The 12,627-nt window shown below is 37.2% G+C and overlaps 1 protein-coding gene across 2 annotated transcripts in view; it reads right to left on the bottom strand.

Annotated features, from left to right (window-relative positions):
* The window catches only part of LOC145326131 (transient receptor potential cation channel protein painless-like), a 33,471-nt gene that overhangs the window by 1,584 nt on the left and 19,260 nt on the right, over positions 1 to 12,627 (bottom strand). The window contains exons 12-25 of one of the 2 annotated variants that reach the window (XM_080169249.1): positions 12,549 to 12,585; positions 11,989 to 12,050; positions 11,334 to 11,418; positions 10,356 to 10,392; positions 9,238 to 9,364; positions 8,843 to 8,880; positions 8,393 to 8,450; positions 6,894 to 6,998; positions 6,293 to 6,338; positions 5,870 to 5,923; positions 5,519 to 5,570; positions 4,192 to 4,287; positions 3,935 to 3,968; positions 3,218 to 3,484 (exon numbers count right to left, since the gene is read on the bottom strand). In XM_080169249.1, coding sequence (XP_080025375.1) covers positions 3,345 to 3,484; positions 3,935 to 3,968; positions 4,192 to 4,287; positions 5,519 to 5,570; positions 5,870 to 5,923; positions 6,293 to 6,338; positions 6,894 to 6,998; positions 8,393 to 8,450; positions 8,843 to 8,880; positions 9,238 to 9,364; positions 10,356 to 10,392; positions 11,334 to 11,418; positions 11,989 to 12,050; positions 12,549 to 12,585 — 971 coding nt within the window. In that variant the 3' untranslated portion in view covers positions 3,218 to 3,344. The remainder of the gene's footprint in view (positions 1 to 3,217; positions 3,485 to 3,934; positions 3,969 to 4,191; positions 4,288 to 5,518; positions 5,571 to 5,869; positions 5,924 to 6,292; positions 6,339 to 6,893; positions 6,999 to 8,392; positions 8,451 to 8,842; positions 8,881 to 9,237; positions 9,365 to 10,355; positions 10,393 to 11,333; positions 11,419 to 11,988; positions 12,051 to 12,548; positions 12,586 to 12,627) is intronic. The other variant, XM_080169250.1, reaches the window with a different exon arrangement.

Genomic DNA, 12,627 nt, shown 5'->3' with positions numbered 1-12,627 from the left:
AAGAGATGTTGGACAGTTTCTGGGGTAGGATTGGCGGGACAGGATGGGCAGTTGGGGGTAAGAGAAGCGTTGATGGAATGGAGGTAACTTTGGAGTTTAGGACAATAGTTGGATCTTAATTGGGAGAGGATGGTTCTGTAGTGCCTGGGAAGTTGGGTCTCGGAAGGGTTGATGTCAGGGGGGGCGTGTTTGAGGACAGGATTTGGGGGGTAGGAATTTATGGCTTGGGTAACAGCAGAGGTGTGGAGTCTGGAGATTGTGGATTTGTAGTTTGTAGGAAGGAGGGTGTTGTCGGGTGAAAGAAAAGGTTGTAGGGTAGGAAGGAACATGGATCTAGGGCCAGGGGGGGTTGTGACATTGTGGAAGGATGGATGGGAGGGACGGAGGGAGGAGGCCAGGTACTGGGAACATAAAAGGGAAAGGTGGTTCCGTACTGGTAGGATTTTGGTTTCTTGGTGGAGGTGGCTGATAGGAGATTTTTTAGTGGAACCAGTACAGATGCGGAGGGCTTGGTTTTGGAGGACTTGGAGTTTGTCAATGTTGTTTTTGGAGGTGTTAGGGAACCAAACAGGACAGGCATAGGTGGTGATGGGGCGGAGGAGGGTGTTGTAGGTGGTGAGGAGGGTCTCCTTCTGGTGGCCCCATTTGGTGCCAGCCAGACATTTGAGGATTCTAAGGCGGGAGGAAATTTTTGAGGAAATGGTGGAGACATGGGAACTGAAATTGAAAAAGGTGTCAAAGGTAACTCCAAGGATTTTAGGGGTTTTCTCAAGGGGAAGGGTGGAGCCATTAATTTGGACTTGAGGATGGAGGTTGGATTGGTGTTTGCGGTCGGGAGTGAAGAGGGTGACAGTGGATTTGTTGGGGGCGATGGAGAGGCCGTTGGAGGAGGCCCAGTCAGCGATTGAGGAGAGGTGGGAGTTGATGGATTCAACTGACTGGGGGATGTCAGGAGAGGAGTGGAAGGAGTTAAGGTCGTCGGCATAGGAGGAGGTGAGGGCAGGGGGAAAGTGGGGGGCATCTGCTATGTAGAAGTTGAAGAGGACAGGGGAGATAACAGAGCCTTGGGGGACACCGGTATGGACGATTTTAGGAGAGGCATTGGTGTTTTGGTAGGAACAGAAAGCCATCCTGCCACGCAAGTAGCAGGACAGCCATCTGATGATGTTAGGATGAAGGTTGGAGGAGGAGATTTTTTGGAGAAGGAGGTGGATGGGGATGCAGTCAAATGCTTTGGAAAGGTCGATGGAGGCAACAGTTGTGCGGCTGGGAGGGAGGTTTTGGTTGAAGCCATTGGCAATGGTGGTGGAAAGGTTGAGGAGGGAGGAGGTGGTGGAGTGGAGGGGTTTAAATCCATGTTGTGAGGGGTGGGTGGAAAGGGATTGTTTTAGGTAGGGAAGGAGTAGGCGTTCAAGGACTTTTGCAGCAGGACAGAGGAGGGAGATTGGGCGGTAGGAGGTGGAGAGGTCAGGGGGTTTACCTGGTTTGAGGAGGGCAATGATTTTGGATAGTTTCCAAATGGCAGGGATGTTAGCAGCGGAGATGGAGAGGTTGAAAAGTTTGGTGAGGTAGGAAATGCCATTTGGACCAAGGTGTTTGAGGTGAAGGATGTTAAGGTTGTCAGGGCCAAGTGCAGAGGAATTGGAGGAATTTTTAATTGCTTCAAGGACAAGGGCAGGGGTGAAAGGTTGGAAGTCTCTGTTAAGGTGGTTACGGCGGCGAATTTTACGGATGATTTTTCTGGAGAAAGGGTTTGAAGTGTGGCGGGAGACAGAGGTGAATTGACTGGTGAAGGATTCAGCAATGTGGAGGTGGGAGATGTGGACTTTGTTGTTGTTGAAGGAAATTGGTTGGTTGGAGGGAGGGGAGTTGTTTTTGCCGGAAAGGGATTTGAGAAGGGACCAGAATTTGGAAGGGTTTGTTCTATGGTCGGATTTAGAAAGGGTTTCTTGCCATTTTTTGTTGGAATGTTGGTTAACTATTGAGGAGATTTGGTCATTAAGGATTTGGATTTGAGGATCATGGGGGTTGGTTTCTCTTAAGGAGTCTCTTTGCTGGATGAGGGGTTTAGCAGACTGAGGGAGGGAGGGGTTTTGGTTTTTGATGATGCCGGCAGGGACAGTGTGTTTGGAGGCAGTTTGAAGGATTTGGCGAAAAGTGGTTTCACCTTGGGAGCAGGAGGAAGGGTCAGGAAGGTCTTCAAAGAGGGTTTCGGTTTCAAGGGTAAAGGTGTCCCAGTCTGCTTTATGGAAGTTGTGGAAGGTTTTAACAGGGCGGGGGGTTCTGGTGATTTCAGGGAGGGAGAGGAGAATGGGGAGGTGATCAGAGCGGAGGGTGGTGAGGGTGTGCCAGGAGAAATCAAGGGCAAGGTGGGCAGAGCACAGGGAAAGGTCAGGGGATGTGGGTTGGCCGTTGGGGGGAAGGCGGGTAGGGGAATCCTCGTTGAGGAGGCAGAGGCTGCTCTCATTAAGAGCTTCCAGCAGAGCCTCCCCACGATTCATGGCAGATTGGTCAAGGGTGATGGAGTTCCAGGCGGGGTTATGGGCATTGAAGTCACCAACTAGGATAAGGTCATTTGGATTTTCAAAAAGGAGGTTAAAGTCAGGGGTGTATTGTGGGGGGCAGGAGGAGTGTGGGGGGAGGTAAAGGTTGATGATTTGTAGAGGGGAGCCATTGCGGGAAATTTGGATGCCATCAACCTCAAGGGGGCTATTGGAGAGGTGGTTAAGGTTAAGGTGTGTGAAGGGGATGTCTTCGGCGATGAGGAAGGCTATTCCTCCACCAGGTCGGTCTTGTCGATCCTTCCTGATGAAGTTATAGCCAGGGAGAGGTTTAGGATTGGATTTGCAGGAGAGTTTAGTTTCTTGGAGGCAGGTAATTGGGATGTTAAGGGTTGAAATAAGGTTGTGGAGTTCATCTTGGGTGGTAAGGAGACCATTACAGTTGAATTGGAGGATGAAAGGTTTACCAGGAGGTTTGCGGGGGGCAGGGGTGGGGGGAGGAGGGGGCGGGGGTGTTTGAGGGTGTGGTGGTGATGGAGGTGCTGTTGGGGAAGGTGGGGGAGACGGGGAGTTGGGTGTGGAGGGTGAGGGAGGGGGGGAATTTTGGGGGGAACAGGAGGGGCATATCCAGAAGGGAGAATAGTGGGTGGAGGATGGAAGGAGGGAACATTTGGGGTGGAGGATGGAAGGAGGGAACATTTGGGGTGGACCACTATATAGATATGAGAACAATTCATAACAACAAAATATTTTGAGACAATTCTAACAAGCTCAAATTGATTCCTTTACAAATATTAGCCAGGAAAATTGCATGGATGAATTTATATGACAATATTGAACATATTAATCTGAATCATAATGGAGTATTGACTCAATTTTGTTTTCAAGATTCTCAATTTTTCTGTCGAGTTTCTCCACAACTGATAGCATGTGATCCTTGGGATCTTTTGTGGGCTTGTGTGGAGTCTCTGCACTGTGGTCTCCTACATTAGAATGCATTTAAAACTTAATATTTCAAATATTGTTAAATAATATATAAATAAGGCAATCAAATAGACAGGTATATTTATTTTTAGCAATATTTTTAGCTTTTTTAAAAAGGAAATTTTTCAGTATGTTTTTTTTCCTGGGGCCACTTCAATAAAGAGTAAAACAATAGAGGGAAATTGGTTAATCAACTGTATGTTCCCAACCTAAGGACCCTGTGCCGACTTTCAATTGGTCTTAGAAAATCATCCATAAGCGTCAGGAATATTAACACAACCAAGTAGCAGAAAACAATTTGCTAGAAGACGAAAAAGGTCCCCATTACCCGAATTTATTACCCGAACCCTAAATATTCTTAAAACTGTCCTGAACTAAGACTTATGAGATCTTACTGGACATATAACACACAAATAATTTTATTCAAAAAATAAATTAGATGAGATTACCTTCATTTGATGAAATTTTCATCAACTCAATAACCTATAATTAAAAATTTAATTTTAAACTCTTTAAAATAAGAAAAACAATGAGATAGTTTTAAATAAAATAATGAAATTTTAAAAAAATAAACCATATTTATTTGGTAAAATTGTTGGACTTGAAGAGAAAATTTAAAAGAGATATGATTTACCAATTTATATGAATTGTTTGCATTATCACAAGAAAGTTTTTGGCTGTATCACAATTTTCAAATAATTATTACCTTTTTAGAGGTTTCTTTAGAGCATCCATAGGACCATGAATGCTTTGTTTTTGTGTCTGTTATGTACAACATCTGAGAGTTACTGTATCTTCCTTCCTAAATTAAACAAATACATATTTTGTTTCAACAGATTGAGTTAGGGAGGGAAGGGACATTAGATCGTAAATTTCAATTATCTTTTAAAAAATTGATCTTTTAAAATTTGTTTGGATTAACTACATTGGGTAAAACGGGCGTCGTAGCTCAGTGGTAATGCACTGAGTTACGGTGGTGAGAGTTCGAGTTCAAGTCCACATGTGGCAACTCGAATTTCTCAGTCGCAATTCATTCACACAACTTTCCCTTGGTTGTGTAAGAAGAGTGATAATAGGGTAGTTTGGATACTCAATAGTCAAGTACATAATACCAGTGCAACCCTTACCCAAGCTACTTTGTGGAGAGCGTCATTCATTACGGTGACTTAATTTGGGACAAAGTACCCAAAGTTTATAACCACGTTATCTTATTCGTTGGCTTACAAACTTTTCTTGAAATTTGATTGGTTGGTTCTGACTAGAAGTGTCAAAACATTTCAATCAAAATTGTATTCTATGGAAATTATCATTACTGGGGATACACATCATTGTAGTGTCCATTATCTAATCCCTTAGTGCCCTTAAGAAAGACATTAGACTCTAAAGATGGATCTACAGATTTGAGTAACATCAGTTTTAAGTTGGTATAATTATATCTAAGAGATACTAACAAAAGTTAATGCCATAGTAATATTCAAAATCAGAGGGTTAATTATTTTGCAATAATAATAATCAAAATTGATTGTTCTGGATATCAAAAATATTGTCTGAAAAGTTTCAAAGAAGAACCCAATGTCATATAATGAGGAACTTTGGGTACCAGTATAATTTACTTTTCAATCTTACCACAAAGGGTCAAATGCTGTTCACGGTAAAATGTTCCTTGTTACGAATATCTCCCAAAATCTATGAACTTTAAAGGCTTCTATCGGCCAAATGGTGGAACGTATAGATTATACAAAACTTTAACTGACAAAAGAAGGCATTTAAATAATCTGGAATTCGCATTTATCAATAATGCCCAGTTATCTCGCAGTGCAAAAAAGCTTATTTTATGCGTTTTTTTCATTGGATCTTGTCTATTCCAAATTATTTGTAGGCCTTCTTATGCCACTTAAAACGGTGTTGTAATGTTATGTACGTTCAGCCGTATGGCAGCAAGCAGCTTTAAAATTCATAGATTTTTGGAATTATTTGTTACCAGGATCATTTTACCCTGACCTGCACTTGACCCGAAAAAAAATAATACTAACCTGTAGATCCAGAAAGACAGTAAAATGATTGCACTCCCTTCTTTGTCTTATCCTAGGAATTCATTTTAATATAGTACAATCTAAATTTTTAAGACTTTTTAAATGCATTTTAATCCCAAAACTAAGTTTTGGTGTATTAAATTTTCTTTGTCGATAAAGTTTTCAACAAAATGGTTTATTTTCTAACTATGGCGTAAACCTTTCTCTATTCCTCAATTGACTTAATTCTTTTTCTTCTTCTTTACATAATTTTGGTGTGGTTTACTTTAAATGAAAATTTAATTTTCTAACTACAAAGCCTGTTTTTTCTTGAATTTTATCATTAAAATTTATAAAAACAAATGGTCTTACCATTTCTTCAAGAAAGGAACATTCTGGAAGAATGCCAAAATTTCATCACAGATTCTAGAATAAAGGCTACGTTCAAGTCACACATCACATAGTAACTTATCAAATAATCACAGTAAAATCAGTTAAAAATGTTAATAACGATTTTTATCCATGGTTTAAGTGGGAGAGGATCGGCTTACTGTGTCTTCCCTATTCCTAAATATTTTTTTCCCTGTGTGGGGAGGGCTATATCTCTCTCCATGGAAATGTCCAGGAGGGGTTAACCCCCCCCCCCCCACCATATGAACACCTAAGAATTCAAAATGGTTAAACAATTTGTAAGGTTAAATGATTGGATTGTATATGTTAGTTAAATACTTTTGTAGCATAAAATCCAAATTTTTATTTTAATCTTAAACATTATTTTAAACTAAAAATGATTACCTTATTCCACTGAGTGTTCCAATTTGCTTGTAAACATTTGCATTCTAACATATTGTTTTTTATTTAGCTTATATTTTTAGTTTTAGTGCAGAAAGGTGGCGGTTTGATTAAAAATCCATATGGTGTTTTAACGTCTTATAAAGAACCAAACTGCTAAATATTCGAAAATTTCTGCATGAAAAGTATGATCTCAAGGACACTTCAAATGTTTTGAATTTTGAAATAGATTTTGAAAATCTTTGGGGCTTTCCATGAAAATGCCTATCGAGCAGTGACCCCATTTCCCTTTTTAAAAATTAAATTTAAGCGGCCGGTAGTTTTTTTTTCCAATGATTAACCCGTGCGGGGAAGTGGAGGGGTATATCCCTGCGGTCCTATAACTGCCCTGTCCTAATCCTGTGGGGCTAACCAGTTAACAATATAACCAAACCTAAGTTGACCTAATGTAATAAACAAACTTCCCCATCCCCATCAATTTTAATTCATTTATCTTTTTCTGTGCTCAACCAGGCACTTTGAGGGACATCACCAACACATTTTCTATAATTAAAACAAAAATAATATAAATAACATAATAATATAAGAAAATAAACCAATTCCTTTCTCATTTTCTTGATATCTCCAATGGCAAGACCAACAATGAGATTCATCAGGACAATACACATGGATACCACGAACAACACGAAGAAGATACGGGTTGTCCAATCTAAAATTCATGTATAGTATACGTTACGAAAAATGACCGGTCTTTAAAATGGTCCTGCCTCCCATCTAATAAAGTTGTACCCCTATTTTTTGTATGTGTGCTTTTCATATATATGTATAATTGTGTGTGTTGCGGTCAATTCGTTAAAAGAACTTTTACCGACATCCAGCAGGCTATAAAAGAAAAAATTCAATATGTCAAAATTCAGACCCTTATTTTTTAAAGTAAATTTTACTTAAGCCGAAAGACCACATAGTAAAATTAATTTTAGCCTAGGGGTTATTCAGAGTTTTATCTCCAGCATAAAATTCTGCTTCCATAGACACCTTACTCAGCTTCCTAGCTCTCATACAAGTCATTTGAGCACAAAAAGCATGTATCAAGAACTCAAAATCAATAAAATTTGGGCTTTGTGCCCAGGGTGCCCAATTTTCAGATCTCAGCCCACAGAAGGGCTAGAAAAAAGTTATTTAGCTTTTTGGTAATGGCAGAAGGAATAAAAGGCAGTTACCATTTGAACCCATAGTCTAAAATGACTTTAGATTACCCTTAGGGCTCCTAATAGGCTAGAATCGAGACATTTTCCATTTTTGATTTTCAGGATTCCAGGTATGAGTCTTTGGTTTGACTTTAGCTTGCTATAAGTGGAGCTAGGATTGAGATATTGGAGTTTAGTCTTTTTTAACCTCTCGATCACTGTGGTATCTCAGTGTAATATCCTAGCTTGGTAGCTTGATATATCAACTATCAAGGCGCTGAGACAACTTTTAGTGAGACCGCTTCGGTAGAGGTAGGAAAAAATTCACTCAAAATACATAATAGGTTGACTTTTGACATTTTGAATATCTTCTTTTATAGCCTGCCAAATGTGGGTAAATGTTCTTTAATCTCATTGAACGCAACAAACACAAGCATACATATGTATAAAAAGCATACACACAAAAAAAATGGTTAAAGCTTTATTAGAAGGGGGGCAATAGCATTTTAAAGACCAGTCATTTTTTGTAACGTATACTGTAATATGATAATGATTATTTATTGGATTTTATTACAAACAGTTTTCCACGGATAAAAAAATAAAAAAATATGAGATTAAAACCAGTTTTGTTAGCCCCCAAGGGGGCAAAAACAAAAATGGTATTAAGTTTATGATTTTAATTCAATATTCGGGGGAAATTGTCTGTAATACGAAGCTCTGCATGATTTTTCAGTATAGCAGAAATATAATGTTTCTGAAGGTATTTCCTCCCTCCCCCCCCCCCCCTCAAAAAATTAAGAATCAGGTAAAATTTTGAATTTCAAATTGTGTGTTCCACACCACCACTCCACATGTAAAAATTACCCCCGGGTAAAAATTTTGTAAAAGAAAATGAATTTAATAAACTGAATCGTACCTGAGCTCTTAACAAAGTTGTCTGTATAGTCGAACTCTCCCAGAAGCATAGTCATAACCTGAACAATTTTTTACAAGTAAAAAATTTGCTTCTTTTTTACTTCTTTTGGTTTTGGATTTCATTTATTAAAACATTTATTTTCAAAAAATAATATTGCATCAAAATGTTTCCGGCTGTTTGATTATGCCTTTTATTATTTGTATTGGCACACAAAAACAAACAATTTATAAAGTAGCTATGCTCCTCAGAATATGGTTTATTATAGTTATTTATTGCATCATATTACAGACAGCTCGGGTATTAAAATTAAAAATTATATGATAAAAATAATTTTGTATCCCCGGAGGACAGAGCCTCAGGCTAACAAAACTAGTTTGGTTGAAAACTAGTTCTAATCCAGTGGATATTAATAAGTTTCAAAGCCTTACTGGAAATGTATTTCTTACTTACCTTTATAAGTGAATCTCCCATATTAGCAAAGGCAACTACTAAATAAAAATATATTTGTATTAATTTGTAAATCATATATTAATATTGGAAATAATATAAAATTTCAAAAAAAGAACAGTAATGCTTTATACAGGGTGTTTTTTAATGGAACAAAAGTTTTTTGTTTGCTGTGCGATTCTTGTGAATTTCTAGCTTTTTGCTATTTCTTGTTTCTTTTAGGTATTTCAATTCCGATTCTATTGATGTGAGTAAAAACTTTGCTTTCAGCCGTTTATGAACTAGCTGCATTTAATGATCTTTTAATTTGGCGTTTGTTCCAGTATAAAAAAATGTAAAACACAAGAATAAAAATATGCAAAAAAGAAGAAGTAACTCCAAAGTAAATAAATAATTACCTCCTTGATCATGAAGAGCTATATGGAAGGTGATACTGTAGCCCAGGAAAACAAATATATACGAGAAGAAGAATTCTGTAATTGTTCGGAAAACTTTGCCGGACATAAACACGTGGCTTCCCATTCTAATTCAACCAATATGTCACAATTTTATAGAATTAATCAAATTAAATGATGACAAATTTAAGTGAAGCACAAACACCATGATTTGACAAAGTCATTTATATATTAGATGCTCAGTGATCATAAAAAAGATAGAGAGATAAAGAATGATATGATACATATGAAAAAAATATTTCTTAGCATGACCGACAACAGAACCAAGTAAGATGTATACAGAATGCTTTTTAAAAAGATGCTTATCTTAAGTAGCAACAGAGAAAATCACATTTCTCCCATAACGGATAGCCAGACAAAGTAAATCTACATGGTAGGGTATCGTATTTAGAGGCCCTACTGGGTTAGGGCTCCCAGCAGAAGGTAGGCATAAAAAACTATTCACTACACTTGAAGCAGCTTATAGTGCCTAATAAAAATGACGCCATGTAATATGACCAGTGATAGGCCAGTATACATTGATATTGGCCAATGGTATAATTTATACTGGCCTATCAATGGTATTTGTGTTGTATGAAGTAATTTTTTTATTAGGCACTATAAGCTGCTTTTTAAATCTTATTTAAAATCTATTGAGAAATGAGGGGATTGGGCTCTATGCAGGCTAGGCATTTTAAGAGAAAGCTGCAATGAAATGGTATTATAGGTAATAAGCAGATACAAAAAGACAAGCCACAAAGCTTAAAATTAGAAATTCTGCAGACTATTAAGCTTATGTCTGTGTTGTATGGGTGAGTTGCACCTGGACTGAACAGTCAACTTGTCAACTCAGAGGCTATACTCTTGGTCCTTCACCTCATACCCTTGGTAAAGTACATAGCAGACAACCAACCCTTAGAGCTCACGATCCTTGTCTGGAGAGCAGTTGGTGCTCATTTTTAAATCTGTTAGTATTGATGCAGTCTTGGGTCTAGAACCCGACACCTTCCTAAAAGATAAGTGAAAAGTAAACCATTTAAGCTTCATTAGTATATAATTCTAATATCAAATTGTGTTTTCCTTGGAATTCTGGAGATGTTGCCCAAGAAATTGTTTGTGCTGAAAATAAAAGTTATCATTTTTTATATTTTTGCTGCAAAGGGGTGTGAGCTTAAATGTTACAACCCTCCTCCCTTATTTTCTTTTTAAAATGGTTTATTAGGGTTCTGTATTTTGTTGGAAATTTTTTCATGAAAGTAGGGAATTATAACCCACCCTTCTAAGCTAGTAATAGGTAAATTAAAGAACCAATGTAGTGATTTTAAGCTATTTTTTATGGAATAGAAAAAAAAACAAAAAAAGCAAATATTTTATTTTCGCATCCACTAACATACTATGTTACCTGATTATCAGAGCAAAACTGGTTAGTGGTTTGTTGTGTACCAGCATACATATCAACTAATATACTATGTTACCTGATTATCAGAGCAAAACTGGCCAGGTGGTTTGTTAGGTACCAGCATACATATCAACTAATATAATATGTTACCTGATTATCAGAGCAAAACTGGCCAGTGGTTTGTTGGGTACCAGCATACATATCAACTAATATACTATGTTACCTGATTATCAGAGCAAAACTGGCCAGGTGGTTTGTTAGGTACCAGCATACATATCAACTAATATAATATGTTACCTGATTATCAGAGCAAAACTGGCCAGTGGTTTGTTGTGTACCAGCATACATATCATCTAATATACTATGTTACCTGATTATCAGAGCAAAACTGGCCAGAGGTTTGTTAGGTACCAGCATACATATCAACTAATATGCTATGTTACCTGATTATTAGAGCAAAACTGGCCAGAGTTTGTTGGGTACCAGCATACATATCAACTAATATGCTATGTTACCTGATTATCAGAGCACTACTGGCCAGAGGTTTGTTGGGTATCTGCATACATATCCACTAATATGCTATGTTACCTGATTATCAGAGCAAAACTAGCCAGAGGTTTGTTGGGTACCAGCATACATACCAACTAATATACTATGTTACCTGATTATCAGAGCAAAACTGGCCAGTGGTTTGTTGGGTACCAGCATACATATCAACGTCAAGGTTGGGTCAGCTAACTCTTTCACTAGTAGTTTTATTTAATTATGAAAAATAAAAAAGATGAATTTTCAAATATAATATGAACCCTTCATTTATATTTCTTTTTTTTTTAGAAACATTTCTAGCATAACTAGAAAGCTTTAACTAAACGGGGCCTTAGCTTTAACCTTTCATGCATAACTCATCACAATCTAACATAAAAAATAGGACTTTGAAATAGTTTTGTTTGTTGTCAACTTCCTTTTTTGATTAGAGTGGAAAATTTTCAAAAAGAGAGCTTTACAAAAAAAAGCTTTGCTAAGGGTGGCCTACGTTGAAGTATGTCTAGGGTGTCTTAGGCTAGATAAGGCCTAGCATTAGGTTAGCTGAGACTGAGTGAGGCCAAAGGCGGCTTTGGTTAAGAGTGGATAAATTGAAAGTTGGTAGCTTCAGCTGAGTTCTGGTTGGCTTAAGTAAGTCGCATGGCTGACCGTTAATCCGATGTAAGACGCGCCCATGAAGACAGATGCGGTTTATGATGGTTTGTACGAACTGATAGATATACCCTTCTTATAAAGAAACTACACTAGTAAAAAAAATCTCTAAAAAAACTTACAGTAAGTAATTATGTTGTAAATTTCAACTGTATTGCAAAGATTGTTCGCATTTCTACTTTTCCTATAATATAAATATATTTAGATTAAAATTCCTAAAAATATTTCATAGTTATAAGAGAAATCTTCTAAAATTATTACATAGACTTCTAGACTTTTTTTTACATATCACTGTCATAAATTGCGGTGTTATTATGTTGACAAAAGTAATATAATGGTGTTATTATGTCATTAGACTCTCGATATAACGCAAATTTTTAAGGCCATATAGTCGACGTAAATAATGTAAAAAGAATTAATTTTAAAATTCCATGTTGATACTATGTCTAAAAGACTACTTTTTATTAATTAAAGCCATATTGTCTGGCCCCATATTATTTTATTATCAAAAGAGTAAAAAAATAAAAGTAAGGCAACTTTTGAATAGTAAAGGGTCGTATTAATCAACCCGTTCCTCAACTTCCTAATGCCTCTAGGGGCGTAGCCGGTAATATAATTTGTATTATTACCAAAATAAATAACATACACAGTGTAATAGTAGCTTCCTAGTAAATTGTTTTACCTGTTCCTTATTTTGTTTGCAGTAAAGTAAATCCACTAAAAGTTTTGAAAAGGATAATTAACACCAACTAATGATGCTT

This window comes from Acartia tonsa, chromosome 8, assembly GCF_053477335.1.
Source record: "Acartia tonsa isolate MP-2025a chromosome 8, ASM5347733v1, whole genome shotgun sequence".
NCBI lineage: Eukaryota > Metazoa > Arthropoda > Copepoda > Calanoida > Acartiidae > Acartia > Acartia tonsa.
This window is presented reverse-complemented; position numbering and strand designations above follow the sequence as displayed.